Below are 27,597 nucleotides of genomic sequence, written 5' to 3'. Positions count from 1 at the left end.
GTTTATCCTTGACGTCACGAAGTGTGTTGCACGTCATTTTTCTGTTTTTCTTTAATTGTCTTGAGTCTGGCCGGTTGAATTGGAGCTCTCCAAATGCCGACTGTGTACGGTGTCCCAAATTAACGGGCTGGACTCTAGTTCGTTTCTTTCACAGTTTTCCAAGTAAACGCTACGCTATTTTTGCAGTCGTTCAAATAGTCTCTGTCACCTAGGCTGCGCTATTCCAAAATCAGGCCCACAGAGCCTGTAAAACAGTTGGAGGTCTGGCCGAACGCTTTATAATGGAGTCGTTTATGATCCTCTCAGTTTATACAACATACAGCCTTCCTATATAATAATAATAATCGTTGCCAGTCTGTGCTGTGAGAATTAATAAAGTGGACACGACTTTATTTTTCGAAGAACATAGACGTACTCTTCGATCGCGCCTAAGTATTTTTGCTGTAAGAAACCTGTGTGCAACCGATGTTGACAGCATGTCTATTACGCAAGGTCTTACAAATTGTCGTATTACGTTCGGTATAACAAAAATGCCTATAGTTTCATTCCACGTGGCACGGTTCTGAATAACCATTCAGCTTATCTTCGAAACTGAAACTTCGTGAACTACCCACTCCTGACACAGACATATTCAATTTATTCGGCGAAGTATTTGTATAGTTTTCATATCACGATATAGGGCGTCTGAAAATAACCAACAAGCCCTGACATTAACCCCATGAGTGCTGTGACCTTTCCCACTAAAATTTTACCATTATTACAAAGTTTTCTGTAATTTTTGATAATTTTGGATCAAATGGACACTACTTTTCAATGTCTGCAATTTTTGATCAAAATATTGGGGAAAATCCCCAATTGACTTTGCATTCCAAGGGTTACAGCGAAGGGCAGCACAGAAGTCTTCGAAATGGTAGCGTGAACAATCCTCAAAATGAGCCAGCAATTTCGGAGTTGGCTGCAATCCTATATTGGTTTTGTCTTCACATTTGTTTATTCTGCCATGCCGGAGGAATCCAAAGTACATTCACGGGTCAACTTTGCCGGGTGAAAAAATAAATAGCACATGACCTAAAATTTACAGCAGTCGGGCCGGCCCTAGGGTCAGCAAGGCCAAGGAGAAAAGACTTCCAATCACCGTTGCTACGGTAGAGGGCGCATTGGGGACAGACAGATACTCGGACTCTCACTTTTTTCCAATATACTTTTCTGCTCTGCAGCTTGCAATCGTGAGGCTGATTTTGAAGCTTTGGAGAAAAGTAAAGTTTTCACCATCTTGATTTTGTGAAAATCGAACACTGAACACGGGATTGCGGCCATCTTGAATTTCAAATATCGATCAATGTTGGATAATTTGTTACGCTAGTACCAAAATTTGTATGGTGACCCCCGATTTTTAGTCTTCATTTTGATAGAGAATGGTCAAAGTTTCCTCCAAGAAAGTTCTAGCAAAGGTGAAAATCAATCAGTTTCGGCGAATTACCTTAAAGGTATACAGTCACCTGTAATCTAAATATGCCCATATGTGGTCAAAGGGGTTTTCCTTGGTATTCAAAATGCCCATGTGAAGGCGCTGTGTTTAAAAAGCGGCCACCCGCTTAAAATCTGTGATTGGTTAGATTTTCTCTTTCCATGGTAACTGTGGCAAAATTTGTAAAGGTGACAGTATACCTTTAACAACGGTGTCATACCAGAAAAGCAAACGGTCATATCCAAATAGTGTACATGATATGTATCAGTGAGGAAAGTTGTCAATCAATGTTGACAAGCCATTTTGTGTACCTAATTAATTTCGAAGGTGACCCTATTATGTACCTCAGAGGTACTTCTCTTTTGCCTGCAAATACACCGACATGTTTTCCGCCAAAATTCCTGAAAAATCTCACAAATAAATTCATTACAGCCAAATCCTCGGATCGCCGTAGTCTAGAATACGTCCGCTTTACAGACACTATTGGAATTCGCAACGCCCATGAAATGCCGTACAGATACTAGATTTGGCCATCGGCAGACGATCAGTTCCCACACCCAGGGGCCTTAATTATGTATGCGGCCATCCAGATAGCAAGCTGCGAAGGTGTGTTTGTCGTGAAAGCGCCTGGGCGGTAGAACGCCACGTCTCATTGGGCGGGCAGACATGAATATCAATACCAAGTTCTCGGTAACGCTTGCGTCCCCGTTCAAAATCTCAATCTCAAAGTGGCTAACACTAATGCGGACTGAGCACATTGCGAAATCAAAACATCACTTTCATTTGATGTCTGGCATGGTTTTTTGCTTTGCTCGAGCCACTGTTGTTTAGCCAGTTAAATGAAAAGCACGTCATACTACGTAAACCAAAGGACAAGAGAAAAAGAGAAATTTGTTTCTATCTAATCCCTGAGAAAAAAAGTTGGCGACAGTGATTCGGTGATACTCTCTAGGCCTTTTCCCTTGTTATGCGACTTATCTCAACGTAATGGGTTTTGTTTTACTAACTGCAAAATACTTTTGTTGCCGTTTGTTTGTGAATATGTAAGAGCTAGGGACTTTGTCCAACCCTTCACTGGTAGCAGGGCAAGCCTGTGCTCAAAGTGACGAGGGCAATGACCAGAAACATAAGTAATTTTTAGCCCCACTTATTGTTTTCCTTTAAGCACGTGACAGCTTATGTGCGGTGAGAGGGGACCAGGCCAAAGCGCCTGCATTGTTGGCCATCTTCACGCAGTAGGGAGTGACAGTAGCCTAACGCTCTCAGCGACATTTATGAGTTTGTCGTCCATGCCCATTGCTGTGCAAATTGGACTTGACGCATCGAATTGCCGACAATTTGTTCAGCGACGCGTTGTAATGTGGTGAATTATTCGAGTCACCGCAATTAGTACAGATGTGCTATATTGGAAGGGTAAATCCGTGGCTCCCAATTCAATGCAGATTATACCAGTGGAAGCAAACAATAATAAGACGGTCGGAGCTTAACTGCATGACAGCGTTAATCTTAGACTTGATTCAAGTGGTTATGTGAAAGAAAGTCATTTCAGCAGGTTATAACACCTTACGATCAGAACCACGCCGCCTTCGCATCTGATTTTTGCGGCGCGTTTGGAGCATGCGTGGAGTGCAAGCGATCGATAGCGACTCGCCGCGATATTCTACGTCGCGGTCAAACATAACAGCTGTGATTTCTCGTCTACATTGCATTCACCAAAAAGAATTATTCATAGAAGACACTGAATAAGTCTACGTTAATTTCTACAAACGGAATACCTTTGTGGGTCGCAGCATAGACTGTAGAGCTTCGTTAGTCACTGGAGAGTTGTGTCATTAATTACAAGGGCGCCCTCACTTCTCCGCGTAATATAGTTAAGGTACTATGCGCCTCGAAAGTGAAAGACTTAAACTTTTGCTCAATCTTTCTCAAACGAAACGTTCAACCATTCTCTTACCAAATTAACAATAAAAATCGGGGATCTCCGTGCAAATTTTGGTACTAGAGAAACAAAATACCCAAGATTTACCGATATTTGAAATTCAAAATGGCCGCCATCCCTGTGTTAACTCTATGGAGAAAAATAAAAAAAATCGAATTTCGGAAAACTAAGCCGGTGAAAAGTTTTCTTACACCAAGACCTTTAAAATGAACCCCCACATGTGGTGTATCAGAAGAGAATTGTAAAAGTTTGAGAGTCCGAAAATCTGTCCCCGAGGTGCGTTCTATCTTTAATGCGAAGTGATGAGTTCAACACTTCACAATAGAGATTTACGTAGCCCGACCAGAGATATGCACAGTTTGACAACCAACCACATGTCCCGTTTCATTGGACAGATTAATCGTGTTTCAGGACAAGGCGTAACACTTTGTATCATTCTCCGGAGGGAAAGTGTTTGACTGGTTTCATCTCAGAATAGGCTGCAGAGAGAACTTTAAAAAAGGCGCAAGCTGTGTATCGTTGAAATCGGATTTAACTCCGACTCGATGGTTGAGTTTGTAATTTTAAGGCAGTATAAGCCACAAAATTGAAAGACTTAAATATTTTCTCAAACTTTACTCAAGGAACTTTTCAACAATTCTCTTTCAAAATCGAGAATAAAATCGGGAGTCACCAAGAAAATTTTGGTACTGAAGAAAAAAACTACCAACCATTTACGAATGTATCAAATTAAAAAATGCCGCCATCCCTGTGTTAACTCTGTGGAGAAAAATAAAATATTCGATTTTCGAAAATATAAGACGGTGTAAAGTTTCCTAACACCAAGACCTTTAAAATGAACCCTAACATGTGGTATATCAGAATAGAATTGTAAAAGTTTTAGAGTCCGAAAATATCATCGAGGTGCCGTTCGATAGAGATTTACGTATCCCGACCAGAGATATGCACAGTTTGACAACCAACCACATGCCCCGTTTCATTGGACAGATTAATCGTCTTTCAGGACAAGGCGTAATTTGAAATTCAAAATGGCCGCCATCCCTGTGTTTACTCTATGGAGAAAAAAAAACAAAAATCGAATTTCAGAAAACTAAGCCGGTGAAAAGTTTTCTTACACCAAGACCTTTAAAATGAACCCCAACATGTGGTATATCAGAAGTGAATTGTAAAAGTTTGAGAGTCCGAAAATCTGTCCCCGAGGTGCGTTCTACCTTAATGCGAAGTGATGAGTTCAACACTTCATTTTGAGAGTCCAAATATCTGTCCCCAAGGTGCATTCAAAATGTACTTTTGCTGATTTCGCTTTGCTGGCCTGCAGCACAGTTACTCCACCAACAGTGCCCGGCCAACAGCTTCGTGGTGATTGTTCGGGAGCTCAAAGGTGTCAATTGTTGATGAGTCGCCGTGCCACGCGGGCGACCTTTCATGCCTTAAATCAACTGAGGTGTAGACAAGCCCACGGGCAGAAAGTCATCACAAAGTCATTAATTGTCCAGTAAATTCTCTGAAGACAAGTCCCTTTGTCTGCATGCGCCTGGACGAATCTGGGTTTAAGAACGCACACCGAGGGAGGTTCTAGACTATCTTGAAAACTAGAAAACGAAATCGTGTACAGGTCAGTGAACGTGCGTATCTTCAAGAAGGAAGGTTTGACAGAGAAAACGATCTTCTGTTTAACAGATTCTAATTATATCTTTGATAGACTTTTAATAAAAAAGGCGTAACGCAATGAAAGTATGAAGTATACCACAGGACTCAACCCTGGCAAAGTTTTCGTACAGAAATTCGTTCGATTCCAGCGTAGAAAGATCCTAAAATGATGCTTTTTTGCACATGCGCGACCGCAAGGAGTACCCCACCTCCGTTGTTACAGTGAGTATAGGTAAAAGTAGATATTTTGCCTAGCAAGACAAGTAGCCTTTCACCAGCTGTTTATTTATTCCCTTTCTATTCGATTTACGACAATAACAGACGATGTTGACACTCAATTACAACACCAATTATGCACCAATAGTTTACTCATGTCGGCCGTAAAAAGGGAGCCAAAACGCCGCCCGAGTGACATTTATAGCCACGTTTGCGCAAAAAAAACAGGACTCACAGAGACAAGTGAAAGTCGCTACTCCGTTTGCGTATGTTAATTCCGCACCAAACTCAGCTGAAAAAGTCTATTATTAGAAGCCGTCTGTCTTCTGTAACGCAGAAGTGTCTTGTCAGTTAAACTAGACTGAAATTTGTCTGTCACCGAAACGCAGGCTTTAGGTAAATGTGAACCATATCATGTACAGAATACAAATATACAATTACGCATAAATCAGGAAGTTATGTCAGTGAGTTATTTACATGCCAAATCTCTTGTGTGGCGCGTACATGTCGAGAGCTGTGCTCCAGTGACCAGCAAGGTCACATGTCTCGGTGCCCAGACTTGCATAAATAACTTGAGTCACAAAATCAGAAATAGGCGACAGAGTCAAACGCTCACTACATATCCCAATATACTATTTAACCTCCTCGGCCATGACGAGGTCTCCATATTTTTGTTTCGTGTAGGACGTGTTGTTAAATATTTATAAAAAAAAATATTGTTTGGCAGATCAGAACAAATTTGAAATTAAGTATAGTTTTACCCTTGCTCAGCATTTATAGCCTTGCATGTTTGTAGCAGAGCGCCCCCAACATAGTTGATCCAAGCTGTGCATGGGCTTACAGGAACATTGGCTGTTCGTCCTTGTACCTGCAATATGATATTGGGTGGGATGAAACTTTTATCTGAACAAGAAATGATATGTGATCGTCTGAAAGACAGTCATTTATGACACTGCCCCCATATTCATGAGCATTTATTGGCCATAAACGGTTTCTTCTCGTCGACTGAGACCTAGTCCCATTGCGCCACGTGACTCCCTCGTGAAGATTCTGTCAATTACAACTTTATGGGATTTACCATTAGATGTTTTGAAGGGAGGAAATACTTTGAAAAAATTTCGAACCGATTTTCGAAAACGAAATCACATAAAGCCCCACTTATCCACTCGATCTGGTAAAATGAAAAGTAAAATGTCCTCAGCGTCACTGATATGTATTTATACAACAGCCCCGCTGCATCAACCCATAGAAGAGGGGAAGCGATGTGCCAAACCTCAGGTGACGCCATCTGGTAAATTTCATCAATTTCGCAAAATCATCACAAAACATGTTTTGAAGGCTGATAATACCGATTTGACTTATTTTTGACCTTGTCCTAAAATTTGGAGTTGAAAGTAGAGCTGTTCGTAACTGCCTTCCCACTGGCATGCACGGAAAATATGCCATCCCACTGAATTTTGATGCCCACTGCCCTCCAGTACCGTATATAGTCTGCTCGCTCCCCACAACAATTCAAGCTCCCCACTGCCCTCTCCCCACTACTGAAATTCCCCATTGCTCACTAGATACCCAACTAGGCAACCCAGATCAACGCAAAAAAAAGCGAGCAGCTAGCAGTATACCTTCGAACATTGCTCCCCTCTAAGTTAGACGCTTAATTTCCCCTCAAGTTCTGTCAGCCACAGATTTCCCCTCCCTCTACGTATTCTCCCGTACTCACAGTCAACAATTTTTTCTCCACCCGCTGAAAATAATGAAATTTCTTCTCCGCCAACAGTAAATGTCGATTTTTTTCTCCCCGCCCGCTGGTTAGGTTTGAAATTTGCCCGCCCGCTGAGAAACCGCGCACAAACACCTTTTGGCACGAACAGCTTAGTTGACGGCATCTGAAAACTCCTTGATCTAGAATGTCTGTCTGGTTTAGGGCATACCCCATAACTTACGGTTATTGTGCACCGAAAGTACAGAGAAGCTCTAGAGTCGGAACTCCGTCTCTTACACGAAGGGTTCGAACACCAAATCTTCAGAAGGGTGGGAAAAGAATGCATACACACAAAGTTTTTGTATCCTTTAAAAAAATTGTTCGTTTTTTGTTCTCAGGTTGCGTATGACATGCATTCTGTTTGTGCAAAGCCTATACGGGCGACTGGAATGTGAATTGTTTTTGAAAAGGTTGAAAGTTTGCAACAATTGTTTTGCTTTGCATGCTGCACTTGTCCAACTTTGAACTTGACCTCTCACCTAAGGTCTAATAGTCGGCCCCTAGTCCTCTGTCAACATACGTATTACACAAGGCTTCACCCAAAGGGAGTGCAATTTTAGGCAGGAATATTTCTATTTTGTTGAGAATCATTTGATATATTCAATGAATTCGTGCGCCTGTTTCAGCGCTGTGATACCTTGAAACTCGTGTTTCCCAGAAAAGTGATTCAAAGCATAGTAATAGAGACCCAGTTTGGTCAACGTTGGTGTTTCCATTGGCATAAAAATCTCCATGTGGATTCGATGTACTGACGATTCCTATTTTTTAATCAAAAAACATGCTGTAAGGAACAGGAGTATCTTTGCCTCAATTGTAAACACTATTAAATGAACAATGTCCAGTATTTGATTCTCTAGCCATCTGTTTCATGAACATGCGAGGAAAGGTCGATGCACTTATAGACCATTGACCCTTTGAGCGCCAAAGTCATTTTTTGTTGCCTTTATAAGATACACCATATCATTTTTTTGAGATTTTTGCCAAAAGTTTGATGAAAAACTGTTGCAGATGAAATGTGATGGCAATTTGGTCAAAACTTATGCAAATAATTTCAGAAAAAACTTATAAAAAATGTAAAATATGTGGCACAAAAATTATGGTGGGAAAAATTACAGCACTCAAAGGGTTCAAGTTAATATTGTATACAATCCACCTAACCTTGTTTAAGACATGTATGCTATTTAATAGCATACATGTTTTATACAAGTATAAGATATGTATGCTATGACAGTATACATATCTTATACAAGATTTAAATTTCATTGTGGCCCAAGTGATTTATTTTCTAAAGAAACAATTAGGCATGACTAATGAAAAATTTAAGTATCCAGGCATTTTAAGTATTTCGAATATTCTCTCTGACAACTCGCTCATCGGTGATTGGCGTCAGTTCACTCTGCTAGTGTACGCGGCATGCTGTGAACTTTTGCCATCGCGATACACAATATGCCAAGGCTGTCAAACTTGGGTACTGCATCTTTAACAGAGATTGTGGCCCCTACATAAATCGATGCGACTTACAAACGCTCAAAACATATTTTAGTCATTCGTGCGCACGCACAGATTTTGCAAGTCCTTAAAATACAAAACAGTCCATTGCCACAAAGAGTTATTATATGAGCGGGAAAATATTATATATATATTTTTTTATTTTTCTTCAGGGTTTGGTCCAACAACTGATCATGTCACCCCGTTACTACGATGCTTTTGATTACTGTTCGTACTACACTCCAGACTGTGACTTTCCCCTCCCGGCTTTCCCGCCAAACCAAGAAGCCGAAGACGGATCAACTCCAGATGGCGTAAGTTGAGAGTATCGAGTGTTCATTTTGTTTTAGACTAATGGTCGTTCATTCGTTCGTTCGTTCGTTCTTTCATGTCTCAGTTTCATACATGATTTACGGACCGAAGTTCAGCCCGGGGTAAACAGTTAACCAGATTACATAAAAACATAAGTGTATCTCCACATTGTAAGAAAGCATGCAGGTTTGTGAGACGATGACCGGGAGCAGTGACATATCTGAAGCTTCTCCTATTTATGACACCGTCGCCTCTTGAGGACGCTCTTTTGTATTCTGTCGAGGTTATACCTGCAGTGCATTTTCAACACTAACGTGGCTATAACACGTAGAGGTGGGATCACAGGAAAAGTGTTAAAGATTCTGAATCGATTTATCGGGAGTGTAGCCCAACATTTGCATTGATGATGAGAAGCTTTTGATCAAACTCTGTCGGTAAATCAGACTTGAAATTTTATCTAATGAGGACCTGCAATTTCGACAATAGCACAGATATTGAAATAGCTAATATCAGATGATATTCAGTGTGTCACCTTCCATGAGAATTAAAGAAAGAAACAACGAATTCAGTAGCCTATATCAGGATTAAAGTCACTAATCCTGTCTTCTGCAACCGTAATGGATTCGATCAACCGTAATTTTGTTCGATCAATTCGTGTTTAAGTTTTTCGTTTTAACTTTACAATCTGCCACGATGATACATTGTCTCTTTTAATTAAAGTACAATCATATTGATAAGTAACTTTATCATATACCCATGCCCGTATCGCCTCATCCTAGTGACGTTTACAGTAACATGTCAGCCGCGATATTTCACGGTAAACGTTGAGATATGTACGATAAACGTCATCGGTTTTGGAGAATTCCCGAACTACATTTGCAATTTGATTGTAAACAACCTAAACAAACAAAATGGCTGCCGCTCTCCGCCTGCGAAGCGATGTCGCCGACGTAAAAATTTGAAGGGCTTTGAGGAACACAAATATTTCGGGTTGCTAAATACGGAAATAATATGTTGAGTCTTGTAATGTTTCCCCATGGTTTTTCTGTTAAAGTTCTTGTATTTTCAGACAAGCTCTAGCAAACATTCTCCCGTTCGCATGGCACGGTCTACCTCCGAACAGATAGCGAGCGCGTAGCGTGACAGCGATGTCGCGCGCGCGACACCTGTTGACATGGCAACTCTCAGTGTAAACAAAAATGGCGGCCCATCTCCGTGCTGTACGACGATCAAGCGCCATCGAAATCAGGAGAGATTTGAAGCAAAGGACAGTTTTTGATCGGTTACATTTGTCATAGCGTATTGCACCTTAAAAAGTCCCCCCCTGTGCGACAATTTTTTAATCCCGGTGTCTTTCTTGTCGGGATTCATTGAGATATGCATATGGACGACTCGCAGCGATGTCGCGCGTGATGTTGACTTCTTGTATAGTTTATAAATGAAACCTATTCACACAAATATTTTGATATTTATGCGCAAGGCGTAAGAAAGTAAAGCCTCAAAATTTAAGGTTTTTCGTAAGTATTAGTGAAATTCTGGGCATGGGTATATGATAAATCGGCTATTACCCAATATCGCCTGTTCTTTGTCTTTATCCGCATGCGTGTCATTTGTGCTGCGTCAGACACTTGACTCCGTCTCGTGTCTGACGCAGCACAAATGACACCTATGCTTATACGACACAGGAACAGGCGATATTTCGAAATAACCTCTAATTGTCATCATCTACGAGAGTTTATTGACTCAAGTGTACCTTTAAAGTATAGTCTTTTTTCATCATCACAACCATATCACACGGGAGCCTTGAAGGTGTCAATTAGATTTATTAAGTCAAATATGTTTTACTAACCGCCTCGGATATTTGTTTCTGATCGGAATTTTACAGCCTGTGCCTGGGCCAGATGGTGGCGTTAAACCAGGACCAGACGAAGGAGGCGGCGGCGGCGTTAAACCTGGACCAGGTGAAAATGGGGTGAGTGGATGTCAGTGGTTTTTGTGAAAATAAGAGTAAAATATAGAAGATTGATTTTTACCTTTCAGTTATAGTTCAGAGCTATACTGAGGCAAAGCTGTGAAAACAGTCAAGAGTGAATACAAATATTCTCTGAAGTCGAGCCGCATGTAGCTTGGATCTACTTTTAGATACTGAGGATCTGACAGCTGTGTATTGAAAATCAAGTGACAATATTTTGTCTTCTGAAATGCATTGGCATGGCCAGGAAGAAATGTCAATCTTTTCACGATAATTTTACGTCACACACTTTTCATGATCAAGGCATTGCCAAGATCTGACATGCGCTGTGTGTTTCCTAGAACTTCCCCTCTTGAATATCAGAGCGTAGGAAAACGCCACACTCGAAAAAACAAACAAACCACAACGTACGTATTTTACAAACCCAATACAAAGCATTCAACTCTACCATGTATGTATATAAAACGTGTCTTTTATAGGGCGGCGGAGGTCTGAAGGGTCAAAAAGGCGAACCTGCAGTTGTGGAGCCGGTATGTGTTCGTCACCGTTGACATTTGTGCATGGTTCTGTACATGTCCTCTAATAGATACCATAAGTCAGCTACGATAATCATTAAAGTCTTCTCATCAAATCAGATACCACTCTCGACTAATCTAATTAGTGTTTGTAATTGCTAATCCATTTAATGTCTGTCCACTTTGTCTTCATCTATAATAATAATACATCTCAACCCGAATCCCTTCTCTCATATAACACGTCATTTTTATGTTCAGAGTTATTGCATTGTTTTAGCTCATTTAACCCTTGATGTTAACAGACGTAGAAAGATCTTATTGACTCTTGCGTTTAAAGTGCGTTTCTTCTCTGTCGTGAATGAGCATTTCGGATTAAGACAGCTCTTCGCAAGTTGCTCAGTGTGTAGGTGTCTCCAGGTTGAATATCTGTAAAGTGGGAGATCATATGAAGGACAGTTTACCGAAAGGTGGCGATTTTGTCAACCAGTTTTTGATAGTTAAATAGACGATCCTATTCAGCGCTGTGGATTCTTGAAATATCCGAGAATGTGAATTAAGCAATTATGAATTGGTACAAATGTAAGTCATCAGAAGGTTTAGGATGGCGCTATAAGTCATCACATGGTTGAGGATGGCGCCGTTCCAAGAACACCGATCGTGAAAATCTCTCGACGCCATTTCAAGCACATTGCATGCGAAGTGTTTGATGTATGGAGGCAATATACAGTCGGTTATGCATACCAAAATTTTCCTCTCATTAATAAATCACGGTCTCTATCATCAGCATATACATGTACCTTTCAGCCGCTGCCAATATCAATTTGTTGAGGCGTATTCCAAAAGCGTTTCAAAATTACTTCGGGCTAATTAATAGCCAGAGTGATACCAAGGTAGGATAATGATTATTTCGCTTCTGGTGTAGCTGATTCAAACTGACGAAGGGAAGTGCGAAAGAAATGAGGATCGTGGTTAAATGCACATTAGGAGTCCGCACTCTCTGTCTCGCTTTTGCATTTGGTTACCCAGGAACCAAGTTGCTATGGCAACGCGGCACGCAAAGAATTCAGAATAGCCTCACCACACTGTAGCGGGACGAGCAATGTATTTATGTCAAGAAAGCGCAGAATTCTACACTTGACCGCTAACTGTTAATGGGAAGAGCTAGGGGTTTTCTGGCTCAAAATTGTGCAGGTATCATTGTCGGTTGGCCTTGTGTACGGCGATGATAGTCTTACACCCGTGGCTCTAAAACAGCTGAATCGACGTGCCATGGGAACCGTCGACAATCAGTGAATAACATTTTGTCATTGTTGATGGCAAAAACACGAGGAAACTTGCGATAATAAGTGACAACATACATGCTCTTGCAGCTCGCTTCCATATATAGCTATGGCGTGTGTTTGTTTGTTTGTTTGTTTGTTTGTTTCTAAGTCATTTCCTTGCTAGCACGTAATGTTTTCTTCCTTTCATAGTATACAGGTTTTTCCCTCGATATGCACATTCTTAAGAATCATAACCCATTGTCCCGTACACATATCAACGTTTATCATCGCAAGCAACAAAGTCAGGGCAGACTTTGCTACTTTTTTCTCTCCATGCTCACTGTAGGAGACTAACATAGCCTCCATAGTTTATACCCTCCGTCTACTTAAACATGTAACAATGTGTTATGTAAGTGGAACTAAAATCACACATATTTTCCCCCCCACTAGCGAGACTTTCACCGGGAATCGCAACAGTTTGTCGGGAAAGTGATCATGCCGCTAGACCGACACAAAATGCTTTAGCGTGTGGCTAACATTGAACAAAGGTTACGCCGCTGCTACAAAACAGACACCAAAAGGGTCGGGACTCTGGTGCTCTCGGCGCATGGAAACCCGGGCTATTATCGAAAAGGGGAAATGGCTGCAACAGTCATGTCGTCGAGGACAACGGAAAATTTCCAGTCTATCACTATATCAAGTATCAAAAATTCATTGAGGAAGACGGGGAAAAGGCAGAATATGAGAAAAAGAAAATGGCTTTAATGACAGCACTGACTAGTGCGGGTAGATGTCGGTCTAGCATCAATGAGAGCTTTTAGACAACATCAAGATATCATACATTCTGTATTTTCATGTATAGGCTCATAGTAAATGCTCTTTACGTAGCATACGTGTGTTGTGCATATGTATTATGTGTGGCTAATCTCCGATGGCAATGTTGGTGTTAAACTTCTGTAGAACTTTTGGTGGGTCATTAAGGTAGTTTGCGCCTCAAAAATGAAAGCCTTAAACTTATGCGCAAACTTCCCTCGGGCAAACTTTTAACCATTCTCCTTAAAAATCAAGAATAGAAAAAGGGGGATCAGCGTGCCAAATTTGTTACTAAACAAGTGAATCTCCCAACGTTTGCCGACATTTAAATTCAAAATGGCCGCCATCTCTGTTTTAACTCTGTGGGGAAAAATAAATTTTCGATTTTCACAAAAATTGCACGCACAAAAAACTTCATTTAATTCCTAAGCTTCAAAATGACCCCCACAAATGGTAGACTGAAAAAAGTATTTTGAAAGTTTGAGAGTCGGGGTTTCTGCTCTTGAGGCGCACTCTACCTTAATTCATTGTTCACCGGGACTTTTCTTGACATCCCTTTTTTTGACACCTTTGAAAAATGAAGAATCATACTATTGCCACAGCAAAAGACGTTTTGACGTCTCCTGGCATATATGGGTATCGGAGTTAAATTTGCAAGCTATCTAGGCTCGCTTCACAGAAGTACTCAAATTACTCCTGCGAGCCAGGCGGCGAATTCCCGTCTCGAGCAACGCTTTATAGGAACAGGTAGTTATAGAAATTTACGATCCAAATGAAGAATTTCTCCCACTTTTCCCATTATACTGGGGTGTTTGTATACCGACGAACTCCATTACCACCACTGACACATTTTGCATTTTTCCATCAGGGCGTGTATATTCCTGGTCCACCAGGACCACCAGGCCCGCCGGTAAGTAACGCATGGTATTCAATCCTTCACACTCTATAAATAGAGCAAATACCTCAGCGGCCAATAGCCCCGATCTAGCCAGCTTGCCAGCCAGATATCCATTTATCTGACATCCATACCAGTTATTTATCCCAGTTCCATTCATCAATCCATTTATCCATCCATTCATCCATCCATACATAATACACACACATAGATAGGTAGGCAGATAGATAGATAGATAGATAGAAAGATAGATAGATAGATAGATTGATAGATTGATAGATAGATAGATGCACGCTCGTACGCACACACACATATACATACATACATACATACATACATACATACATACACACATACATACATACATACATACATACATACATACATACATACATACATACATACATACATACATACATACATACATACATACATACATACATACATAGACAGTGCATAGAAAATATCTCTTTTTATTTCATGTTCTCAATTTTTGTGGCCATGACAAGTCACCCAGATCAATCTTCAAATGTCAGTTGTCTATTGCTACACATCAGTGTCGATCATGATGGTAAAAATGATTTCAGGCTGTGTCCTTTTTTTTTAAATGACGACTGATGTATGATACGTTTGTGTGATACGTTTGCTTGTGTTTTATTATCCAGGGACCGTCAGGTCAGTTGGGCTATGACGGTCCACCGGGTCCATTGGGAAATAAAGGTCAAAAGGTGAGTATCGACATCTCAGCTTCCATGAGTTTCGTTTATTTCTTTTGCGAGCTCTCGACGACGACTCGAATTTACTTTTAGAAAGTGTTTTTAATAACACTGTCGCTGAAACGTGACGCCTTACAAACGGTGCCCGTCCTCGGGAAAACAGTCAATCCACACCGATGAGGGCGGTGTTGTTAACCTGTGGTTTTTTTTTTCGTTTGATGCAGACAGTAGTACATTAAAGATGGCAAGAAAGGTCGCCACATTCCTCAATTTTTTTTACCACTGCCCACTGCTTATCTTGAGATTCAATGCAAACATATATTCGTCATGATTTTGCTCATTTTTGATCGGTTTCCTTGCGTACATCTTTACTCTTGTAGGGAGAACCAGGAGAGGATGGTATCGACGGACTGCGAGGGTTCCCAGGTGCTCCCGGCCCAACGCTACTCATCCCGGTAAGTCCTTCACTTCAGAGACCGCATGCAGCATTTCTTCCAGTCCCTAATAAACCTTGACAAGTTTATGAGAAATTTTTTTATTCATTTAATTATTGATTGATTGATTGATTTATTGATTGATTGATTGATTATATTATTTACTTGGAAGTACTTTACAGAACAAACCCTGCTCTTGCATTATCACTTAGTACATGTATCTCAGGTGCTACCATAGTACAATAAGCACTTTGGTGTGGTTGATATTTGTAAAATATTATGAGCAATTTTAAATCATAATTTTCTATGGCGAAAAATCAAAGTACCTTCGATTTTTCTTATGGAAGCGTTACTTGAATGTTAAATGTTGTTAGTGACCGTGTTGTGCTAGAGTATGTCCCATGTCTAACGATATTAAATTTTGACTGAAAACAACCCTACTGGGCGAAGAAATAATGTTCATCTATTACTGTAAAATAAACCTCCAGTCCAATTAAGTTTTCATATATTGGTTTTAAATACGCAGTTTTGAAACATCATCGAGCACACATCTCAAATGTCAGCTTTCTCGGCTAAATAACTCAGGAATAATTCTAAGTCTGGGTCACCCATCGCGATGCTTGTCTTGATGGTATCAGAATTCCGAATTTTTTTTATCATGTCTATGTTCATTTGCTTTCTTTCCGATATTCCTTGCAGAGTATGATAACATCGGGCAACGGCGAGTCCAAAGGTCCTGACAACGCCGCCATGGCTGCCTTCACCAATCTTCTCGATACTCAAAGGGTGAGTTGACGGACATTTAACCACCCCTCGACGACAATTTGTTCCCTTTATCTTAAGTGAATGCTACAAGTTTAACCCTTTAAGTTCTTTTTTTGCAAATATTATTGTCCGAAGGTCCTGTACAGCAAGGTAGGATCAAACGCTTGTACCTATCACGAAGCCGCCCACTAGCGTTCGAACGCAAACCCGGTTCGTTTGAATTTTGTAATCTTCCTACCTTTGAAGTGAATCAGTAGAGGAAACAAAGCTATGCAGCGCTATCCAGCACCACTATCGTCTCCGAAACACAATTAAAATGTAGCTTTGAATTCCCATCGTGTCGGAATAGTCGGACACTTCCCCCGCGGACTTGACCGAAACAACACTGATAATACTATAACTTGTATTTATCTTCTTTCAGAGCGCCCTCCAGGGTCCATCTGGCCCAGTGGGATTGACTGGTAAGACCGGACCGATAGTAAGTAGTAATTCCCGTTTACCTTGACATATCTGTACCCTTTTTATCTTGGCTTCGTCTTTCCACTTTGTTATCCCCACTCTATCTACAATCTTTGTCTTTTCCCTCTCCTCTAACTTTCCTGCTTATTCTATCTCTTCTCTTCTCGTTTCCGCCCCTTTCTGATCCATCTGATGCCAGTCTGTCAATTTTAAATTTTCAAGGGATCGAGTCAGAGTTGAGCAAGAAAAGCTGTAAGACTTGCAGTTAGAAGTGTCATTTTTCCTCGGCTGTCGAAGATTTAAGCCAATTCTGCACATAACAAGCACATGAGTGACTCCACTTTACTGTCAGGTCGAATTTTCGATACGAAAGCATATTTAATCACAGTCCTTCCATTTCATTTTGGAGGCTCTGTGATGTAATATATCGTTCCGCACGTTATGAAAGTCAGCACAATAAACAAAAATTGGCGCTTTATTCTTTTCTTGAAACCCTTTTAGTGGCAATCATTCAATGTGTAAGTGTAACATGCTTGACGAGGGAATCCATTACCAGTAATGTCATGACGGAAGGTTTTTGCTTAACGGTATTTTGTCTTATGTCGTACCCAGGGTTACCCGGGACCTAGTGGGTTAAAGGGAGAGGAAGGAGATCCAGGCCCAATGGGACCTGTTGGACCATTAGGTCCTACAGGTTTGGATGGAAAGTCTGGCAAACGGGTGAGTATGTGGAGATCAAGTGTTTTGATGTATTTTTCGTCTCTCGATGTCGCATTTGCTTCCACGAACATTTCCGTATAGACCTCTATGATTTTATGGATGAATTCCAGAGAAGCTACAGCTGGAAACTCGTCTTTCAAGCTCCCCTCTGTTCTCCCGTGTGCGCACGGGCGTCCAGCGAGTGGGTAAAGCAGTTCGTCGTGTGGTAGGACCGACCAAGATTGTGATGAAACACCACAGATTTTGATGCAACGGTCGGTCATGCCAATTTGTTTCATAAGTTTTCAAATAAGATGAACGATTATTTAACAAAGTTATGATTTCGACCCTAGTGGTACTGAGGGTTGCTGGCTACTGCGTTCTCAGTATAATGTATTTTCTTTCCACAGGGTCGAGCAGGGAAACCCGGTCTTCGAGGTAACTCCGGAGTTACTGGTTCTAAGGTAATACGTGAATCTTCTTATATGTAATTCATCTCAATTTGAGACCGTGGACACACGCAATACACACTCGCACTGATCCACGAAACAACAGCGCTATTCGTTCACAGCCTTACATTTTGTCATTTAGCCATCAATGTTGTAACAAAAAGCCTTCAGACTTAACGGATCGTGAAGCAGACCCAAAGGGCAGTGTCAAACCTCTCTGAAGATGACTTGGCAGAATATGACAAATTCACAATGAGAAAATGTATTCGACATGTGTTGAAAACTGCATTTTACACCACACAAAATAAAGGTGCAGAGTCAGTGGATTTAAGTGAGAAGGCGAGAAGCTACCGAGGTGACTACTTCAAAGCTGTAAAGGCAAGGGTAGGTACTGCCGATAGCTTTGAGACGAGCAAATGTTAAAACAGTGTATTTTTCTGTGTTTTTTTTTGCAGGGCGACAGAGGTTTCGACGGGCTGCCCGGATTGTCCGGACAGAAAGGACAACGGGTAAATACATGGTGTCCTACCAACTTCTTTGCTTTGATTCTTATATTTTAATTGGGTTGGGTATCTTACTTGTCACGTGACGCGGTTATGGGATATATATATATATATATATATATATATATATATATATATATATATATATATATATATATATATATATATATATATATATATATATATATATATAACGGCGTAGCCAACGTTTTACGGTTCCGTCGGACACATTGGAAGACAGATTAAAGAAGCTCCGTCAGTTATTTGACATAAAATTTCTAAATGTTTTCCCCGACACGGCTCATATGATATCGATGTTTCTTTAACAGGGAGGCCCCGGTCAAGCTGGTCCCCTAGGTCCGCCTGGAGTGCGGGGAGAGCCGGTAAGCCATCTCAAGTACATTTCATAGACCTCCACCATGTACCGAGGTTCGTATCGGATGCTATATGACAAAGTATATTTTAAGACAGACTCCCCAGTGATAAAGCAAGAGTTCTGTCGCAGAACTTTGCTTGCCAAGTAAATATAAACGACTGTTTCTCCACTTTCAATATTTTCAAGCTCCGGTAGAATATCTTTTTTCCCTCCAGTTATTTTTACATAATTTGTCACATGGAGTGCAAATTGCATTTGCTTAAGTGCGTCAGTGTGCCAAATCGCCAACTTGCGAAAGTTGTTTATTATTCGACAACCGTGATAGCAGCCAGCACATAATAAGTCTGGGACCACCAGCTTTTTCGTCGGATCAGTAAAGTTGCCATTCTTCAAGTCGGGGGGTGTCGGGGGGGGGGGGGTTCAGCCAATAATGCAGTATGCATGATGAAGAATTATCTACTTAAGGGCGCCAAACCAGGCGACCAACTGGAAAAATCCTGGTTTGGATCCGTGTAATCACCAAATGAAGAGGGCGCGCTTTTCTCTATTAGTCAAGGGGATTTTCAGTCCGGCTTTGAAATGCTGTACGATTACACAACAATTGGAAAGGGCCAGTAGCTGTAATGACGCTTTTCACTGTATTTTTGTTTTGTTGCAAGTTGCAACAATTGCAAGTGTCTGTTTGACTTCTCGATATTTTTTGAATCACCCAGGACTATTTAGGGCCAGTAATGCTAACTTTTGATAATTTTTTCACCATTTTTGTTTTGAATGTCAACCATAACTTCTTGTGTGAGGCCTAGCAGCTAGGCGATGTTGCCGTGAGTGTGTGGGGGTTCGAATCCCGTTTGGGTTATAGTAAAAACCATACTTCTTGTTCTACTCCCTGAATCATGTTGATATACAGGGTGTTCAGCTTGACAACTCAGTCCGTACGTGTGTAAACTGCATCGTTATTGTTGAAAAGCGACTTCTGGTCCGGACTAGAATTCAAATATAAACAATAATGATGCATTTTATACATAAAGACGCTAAGTTGACAAGCTAAATAGTGGGTGTTTCAACATTCTTCTGGGGGTAGAATAATAAGTTGCGATTGATATACATAATACAAATAATGAAAAAAATCATAAAAAGTTCGCATTACTGGTCCTTTAAAGTAGAACGCACCTTGGGGACAGACATTTGGACTCTCAAACCTTTACAATTCTCTTCTGATATACCACATGTAGGGGTTCATTTTAAAGCTCTTGGTGAAAGAAAACTTTTCACCGGCATAGGTTTTCGAAATTCGAAAATTTTATTTTTCTCCATAGAGTTATTTAACACAGGGATGGCGGCCATTTTGAATTTCTAATATCGGAAATCTTGGGTATTTTGTTTCTCTAGTACCAAAATTTGCACGGTGACCCCCTATTTTTATTCTTGATTTTGAAAGAGAATGATTGAAAGATCCCTTGAGGAAAGTTAGAGCAAAAGTTTAAGTCTTTCACTTTCGAGGTGCATACTACCTTTAATAGTGTGAAGACAAAAACATACAAGATTACACAGCACCGAATAACAGCTTGTTTGACTAGAGCCACTACTGACACTGAAATTTGAAAGGTTCGAGTCCAAGCCATTGACAATGATTTTACGAACTTTTGTCTGTGCTGGTAGGGTGACGACGGACCAACGGGACGAACCGGCCTTCAGGGAGACTCAGGTCCACGAGGATTGCCGGGACAGAGGGGCCCTCAAGGTTTGCAGGGCATGCCGGTAAGTGACAGTGCTAGCGTCGATTGTCGTTTACAGATCCATCATCATTAATGGAATTTTTTTTATCACGGGGTAATTAGGCCCTGTAGTTGGGGTAAATAGTATTACATACGTGCCATAGTTTACTTGCACTGGAGCGCTGGCGTAATACTCGTATTTACACTGCAGTTCAAATACCGGAATTACGACATCATTTATATTTGTAGGCACAGGTATCCGGGACTACTTTTGTTTGTAGCAACTTTTGTTCGTAAACAAAACAAAAATTGTCGTCTGCAAGCACGAAAAAAACTTTCAGAAATTCAGTATTGAAAGTTTCAGTAATGATAGCTACGACAAAGCTTACTATATGATGAGACTTCAATGAAAACATATTTCGGTTGTTTTGCGTGGTTTTGCCCAGCCGTAATTGCAGCGAAATACACGAGTGAGAAGTTTGACCCATAAACAATTGGACAAAATACCGCTCAATCAGAACTGGAGTTGTGACGCAATTAGCTAATGAGAATTCAATGACATCATCGTACATCAAACCGGATTACAAAAATGGGAACTTGATATATATCATTCCGCCAAACGTCAGACGACGAAACGCGGCGTTCCAGACAGCTTTTTGTATGTGTTTTCAGTTGTTAACAGAGGCAGTTAAATCAGAACGCCGAGGCGCGACTGCAAGAGCGCCGTACTCGGGATATTTGCACTTACGGTGCACTCTCCTGTGCCACGCCTTCGTGCAAACACCCCGAGTGCGGCGTGCTTGCACCGTCCCATCATGGGGCTCTGTCAAATAATGATGAGGATGATTATGATGATGATAATGATGATGATGATAATGATGATGATGATGATTATCCATTATGATTTGAATTCATAGAATAAGTATTGATATCAATACATTTCTATATCCTGCTCGCTATCTCCATGCATACTGTCCAAAACACTTGCTGATGTTTAATATCCCTATAGGAAGGAATAGAAGTCAGCAAGGGGTAAGTATGCATAGAGATAGTGAACTGAAGATTACATTTATTGCTAGTAATACTAAGTCTACGGATAAAAAAAAAAATCATCATTGATTTAAGGTAGAAAGCGCCTTGGGGACAGATACGGACACTCAAATTTTTTGCGATTCTTTCTTGATGTACCATTTATAGGGCTCATTTTAAAGCTCTTGGTGGAAGAAAACAATTGTTTAGCCTTCGTTTTTCGAAAATTGTATTTTTCTCTATACAGTAAACACACGGATAGCGGCCATTTTAAATTTCAAATGTCGGTAATTAATATTAGGTAATTTGTTTCTCCCGTGCCAAACTCTGGTTTTTATTCTTGATTTGGTGAGCAAATGGTTGAAAGTTTCATTGAGAAAAGTTTCAGCAAGAGTGAGTAAGTTTTTCACTTTCGAGGTGCGTTCTACCTTAACCCATAAAAAAGTAATAGCCATCTGAGCGGTATGGTGCTGTGTTCATCAGGAGGTACGCCACTCTTCGTAAGGTGTGCTACGTCACAGTTGTGACGTATGCAGTATGAGAGAATCAACAAACTGCTTCAATGTCGCAATCTTTCCACAGGGTATTCCCGGTGGAGATGGCCCGGAAGGACTTAAAGGAGCACCCGGTCCGGTTGGTGTTCCAGGAATGCCCGGAGCAAGAGGATTCTCCGGTCAAGTGGTAAGGGTTTTCCCTTGTCAGTTTAAATTTGTTGCAACGTGTCTTGTCTCACATTCCCGTCTGTGGGACGACTTAACTATCAGAAAATGTCGTGAACATTTCGCTCTTTTTTCTCCTTGTATTCCAAAACGTTTTATTTGTTCAAGCAGTACTATAAGATTTAATTTCGTGGAGTGCCAAATTCGTGTCGGGGGAATTCTAGAGATGGTCCTGCATGCATCTTGGATGACTATATGTCCTGGGCGCTGTGTGCCCTGATCCGAGCCCTCGGGATGATTTGAATGGACGGAAGCCCAGCAGGACGGATCCGTATAGAAGCTCATCATGAAGTGCCTACAGGCACTCGATTACCATCATCATCTGTTTATTCAATCACAGTCGACAGGGGTCCATTTCCGTGTTTTAACCTGCCCCGTTCTGACTGGCGTCGACTTTGCTGTTTCAGCACTAGTTTTCTACCGCACAAGATTTTGAGGCGACATGTTTTTTTCTTCATATCATAATCGTCATAAGTTCAGCAGACAAGTGCTCCAGCCACTATACATAAAATCTCCTATTCTTGTTTACCTGTGTTCAAAAGAAAGGCCTACGCAAGTCTGCGAGTCGATCACGGTCCCGTCACCACTATTCCGCTGGGTCGATTTTCAATGATGTATGAGGTCATGCCATTGATAGTCAAAAACTAGTTATTTGTCCGTCTCAATATGACTTTCGGAAGTTAGCAGAGTAGGTGCAAGACATTTGAAGATGGACATTGTTATTTTTTGATGAAAAAAAACCCGATAACATGATAGCTCACATTTCAAGCAGGAAAATATTGACACAGGTAGGCAAGAAGGAAACCCCTGTAATTTATGTTAGCAACGGCAGCCATTCTCGTGAGCCTGATTCTATATTCAGTCACCGTGCAACCCTCGAATAGCAAACGATGATCTTTGCTTAATATTAATTTTCGTTTCCCTTTGTGCTTAGGGTCCACCTGGACCGCAGGGGCCGATGGGAGCACCTGGCGACCCTGGAAACGAAGGAAAACCCGGCTTGCCGGGAATTTCAGGTGTCGATGGACCACCGGTAAGTGGCATTTTTAACTGTGTGACCCCTGTGGGTATGCAAACATGAAGCCATGAATAGATTTCACAAGTACACTTTTGGGATTTCTCGTTGCATTTACCGCAAACGTTTGGTGGTCTTAAGCCGCCGACGATTTCTTGTGGACATATAACGCATTTCACGATATGGTTACTTTTCTCCAATACAGGGACACAACGGAGTTGATGGCCCCCCTGGTGATAAAGGCGAAACTGTAAGTATGTTAATGACCTGCAAGCACCAGGCTAAATAAAATGGAAAGTAAGGAGTGCATTATAAATATTACAGACAGAATATAGAGAACATGCAGACAGATATATAGACAGAGAGACTTACAGAAAACGACAGCCAAGCACTATAAGACAAATAGACAGACACTGGTAGGGGATATACATTGTGCTGTTTGCGTGCTTAGGGAGCGTTCAGTTATTATGGCCGGGGTGGGCCGGCAAAATCCAGGGGGGTGTCACCTCAAATTTGAAAACTGCAAATAGCTCAGAGGGGGGGGGGGTTCACTTAATTTTCATAAGTATCCGTCTCGTCAAAAAGCAGTTTCAGTGTTCAGAAATATTCTGGGAGATAAAAATGATTCGTTGCATGATTTCATTCTCTGAAGTCATTCACCTGTAAATCTGAACAAAGGTATAATTGTCTTATTGTAAATCAAGCTCACTGCACTAAGGGCAATGAACAATTCCTATTACTTACATATTAGTGATATAGCAAGTTTTGTCAGGGAAATTATTTAACAGTTACCTGTACTGAGACTACTAGTACCATGAAAAGTTAAATAATACTTTTAGGTGAAATTCCAATATCATAATTGTTGTCCACATCTGAACTTTTAAATACCCTATTTGAATCAAGTACATTTGTATCAATTATCAAACACCCATAAAAGTACAAATTAATTTAGTTTAGCATCGTAAAAAAATTATTCTTAGTTTTCTCATAGACTCCAGTGTATAGTGAATCAACATTTCGGTGAAATTTCAAAATCCAATTTCTTGCACACATATCAACCTTTAACCATCCTAGGCTAACTAAGTAGTTTAAAATGAATTATCAAATGTCTATAAATACACAGATTTTGATAGTTTTGTATTGGACAAAAATTATTCATATTTTCCTCACAGACTCCCATGTACAGTGAATCTACATTTTGGTATAATTCCAAAATCCAATTTCTGGCGAACACATCCATTTGTTACCACCATAATCTAATCAAGTATATTGATATCAATAATCGAGAGTACATAAATACATGAGTTTACCTATTTTTGTATCGGAAAAAAATTATTCTTACTTTCCTCATAGACTCCCATGTATAGTGGATGAGCATTTTCAGTGAAATTCCATAATCAGATTTCTTGTACACATAATATGCACCCTTAACCATCATATTCTAACGACAAGCACAATTATGTTAATTATTGAACATCTGTATATGCATAAGTATACCAAGTTTTTCATTGGAAAAAAAATTATTCACAATTTTATCATTGACTCCCATGTACAGTGGATGAACATTTTTGGTGAAATTCTAAGGTCAAACTTTTTGTCCACATGCCAGTTGTAACAACCCTATTTCATTTAAGTACATTTATGTAAATTATCAAATATCTATAAATGCATAGATATAGTTTGCACTGAGAAAGTATTACATAGATTCCTCATACATGTATGAGAAAATATATGTATACCATGTCCAACATTATCAACAGCTGATTTTTAATTAAATCCAAATATCAAAATATGTACACACACGCTTGCGCAAAAATATTGCGATCCACCAGTAATTTCTGTCCAACCCCTTTGAGGGTAATTTCAAAATTATAGCAAGTCAGATTGGGAAATCTGAGCATTAACACCTTTTGAGTTTGTAAGGAAGGTCATTGAAAAAATTGAAGCTCTTTTTTGGGGGGATTCTATCGTTCGCCGGGGGGGGGGGGTCATGAAATGTTTGTCATCTTGAAAGGGGGGTTCATCAATTTTTTGGTACAATGGGTAGGGGGGGTTCACTTATTTTGACTGATGCGCAGGAAGATTTTGCCGGCCCACCCCCGGCCATGATAACTGAACGCTCCCTTAAGTCAGCTGGCGAATTCGTTGGGGTGTTTAGTTCAAACAGAACAATGGCCAGTCAATTCCTTTAGAAATAGCCTTCTCTATGTAGACTGCATGAAGTGTTTTCGGTTCTTTTCAGGGCACACGCGGACCTCAGGGACCCCTCGGTTTCCCTGGAACCCGTGGTATTAAAGGCGACAGAGGAACAAGAGGTCTTTCGGGTTTGAAGGGCTCAAAGGTCAGTGAAATAGTCAATTTTATTAGCTACTATAGACTATAGTCTATAGAAGCTATTGGGATGGGTATCCGTCCGGCGTCCGGCGTCAGGCTGTATGTATGTATGTATGTATGTATGTATGTATGTATGTATGTATGTATGTATGTATGTATGTATGTATGTATGTGTGTGTATGTATGTATGTCTGTTTATTTGTTCATTCATACGATTGTTTAGCACGGTATGGAGCTTATTGAGTCAGCATTTACTTGGCAAATTCAGTTCAGCGGATCACCTCAAGGATGAAACGTCTATGAGAACGTCTAGAGAAAGTTCTAATTTCCATTTATGGTTGACTTGGTAAGGATAAAATAAAATTACTTTTTGAGGAAAGAAATAGAGTAGTCAATTAAAAGAGTGGTCAAAGTGATAGGGTTTGTATGGTAAAGCTTGGCTGTAAGATTCCTCATGTGCTATTTATAGCAATTATGCAATCTGTGTAAACAGTGCAATGAAAGTGTTACATTATTCCTTATAATGCTTTTGATGACCTTGAACTTCTTAAGTTTCAAACATTTGTCTCTTCAGTGTGCTTTCTCTGAGTACATACAGTCTCAACTTATTCAACAGAACTTACCTTACAATGTTAATTTGAAAGTTAAAATGTGCTTGGTTAATAGGATGAAAATACTGATATTAAAAGATAACCAGCTCAAGATTCTTTATAACCTGACAGATATGCTGTTTTTTATGACGTAAATCTTGATTTAAGCAAGTCTTGTTTACTTTAATTAGAATGTAATTAACTCTCATTTATTAGCTACTATAGACTAATATAGTCTATAGAAGCTATTGGGATGGGTATCCGTCCGGCGTCCACCGTCAGTCTGTATGTATGTATGTATGTCCGTTTGTGAGGCGTCCGTCCACTCAAATATCTTGAGAACTGCAGTACTTACTGATTTGATATTTGTTGTGTGGATAAAATATGATTTTGAGAAACTATTTTTATTAATTTTTTAGTATTGTTGAAAATAGGCAAATTAGCGCCAAAAAAGGCGTTTTTGGTAAAAAATCTTCTTCATAACCACTGGTTAGACAGTTTTGTTATTTATTATACAGGTCCCTAGGGATAACCCAACTTAGATTTGTTAAAATTGTGATGAAGTATGCAAGTCTGTATTTTTACGAATTTTTTTTCCATTTTTGGTCAGGCCATCCTGAAATGAGCTATTAAAGATATCCACCTTCTTCATCAATACATGTATCACAAAAGATTATTCTCTACATAACACAGCAGAGCTCTGTCAACTGTTGAGTCGCTTGTTTTTTCAAAACCGCTGGTCAGACAGCTTTAATATTTGGTTTACAAGTCTCTAGGATGACCTTAGTGAGATAATTTCATACAGTCAGGAAATACTTAATTTTGTATCCATGTCTATAGTAGCTTCAGGGACTTTGATCCTATGTTTTACTGTGGTGATTGGTCGACGGAAGCCAAGGATGAAGCTGCTATCGATTAGTAAATAACACGAAAAGAAAATATCCAGATATTAATCATTGTGGTGACTATTATTGCTTCGTATTTTTGTTTTGAAATTCTTAACGTTCTCATCGTATTTACTTAAAGGGCTCAGAAGGTTTACAAGGGTTCAAGGGCGACTTGGGACCAAAGGGTAACAATGTAAGTATTCGCTCACGTACTGCATTCCTAAATCTTTCCGGTTCCAGTTTTGCGTCGAGTTGACGGTTTTATTGAAAAGTCGGCAATGTCGGCTCTGCAAGGCAAAGTTACTTCGTCAGCAGCCTTCATAATCCCCCCCCCGTTACAATAAGTGAACCTCTATGTTGACATTAGGGTACAATGCGTTGCGGGGATAGTTATTAGGACTCTCAATTTTTTACAATGCTTTTCTTATCTGCCGCTTAAAGGTATACTGTCAGCTGTTCCAATTTTGCCACAGTTACCATGGAAAGAGAAAATCTAACCAATCACAGATATTAATCGGGTGGCCGCTTTTTAAAAACAGCGCCCTCACATGGGCATTTTGAATACCAAGGAACGTTCCTTTGACCATATATGGGCATATTAGGATTACAGGTGAA

General features: G+C 40.3%; 1 protein-coding gene across 2 annotated transcripts in view; it reads left to right on the top strand.

Moving 5' to 3' along the window:
• Positions 1-27,597, top strand: part of LOC139114239 (collagen alpha-1(XI) chain-like) — a 115,768-nt gene that overhangs the window by 59,585 nt on the left and 28,586 nt on the right. For both annotated transcript variants that reach the window (XM_070675817.1, XM_070675816.1), the window contains exons 5-22: positions 8,697-8,837; positions 10,721-10,807; positions 11,287-11,337; positions 14,266-14,307; positions 14,958-15,020; positions 15,389-15,463; positions 16,142-16,228; positions 16,629-16,685; positions 17,279-17,386; positions 17,776-17,829; positions 18,270-18,323; positions 18,647-18,700; positions 20,353-20,451; positions 22,020-22,118; positions 23,091-23,189; positions 23,377-23,421; positions 25,414-25,512; positions 27,122-27,175. In XM_070675817.1, the coding sequence (XP_070531918.1) occupies positions 8,697-8,837; positions 10,721-10,807; positions 11,287-11,337; positions 14,266-14,307; positions 14,958-15,020; positions 15,389-15,463; positions 16,142-16,228; positions 16,629-16,685; positions 17,279-17,386; positions 17,776-17,829; positions 18,270-18,323; positions 18,647-18,700; positions 20,353-20,451; positions 22,020-22,118; positions 23,091-23,189; positions 23,377-23,421; positions 25,414-25,512; positions 27,122-27,175 (1,368 nt within the window). The remainder of the gene's footprint in view (positions 1-8,696; positions 8,838-10,720; positions 10,808-11,286; positions 11,338-14,265; positions 14,308-14,957; positions 15,021-15,388; positions 15,464-16,141; positions 16,229-16,628; positions 16,686-17,278; positions 17,387-17,775; positions 17,830-18,269; positions 18,324-18,646; positions 18,701-20,352; positions 20,452-22,019; positions 22,119-23,090; positions 23,190-23,376; positions 23,422-25,413; positions 25,513-27,121; positions 27,176-27,597) is intronic.

This window comes from Ptychodera flava, chromosome 16 (assembly GCF_041260155.1).
Source record: "Ptychodera flava strain L36383 chromosome 16, AS_Pfla_20210202, whole genome shotgun sequence".
In the NCBI taxonomy this organism is placed as follows: domain Eukaryota; kingdom Metazoa; phylum Hemichordata; class Enteropneusta; family Ptychoderidae; genus Ptychodera; species Ptychodera flava.
Note: the sequence above shows the minus strand (reverse complement) of the source record. Positions and strands in the feature narration are given on the sequence as shown.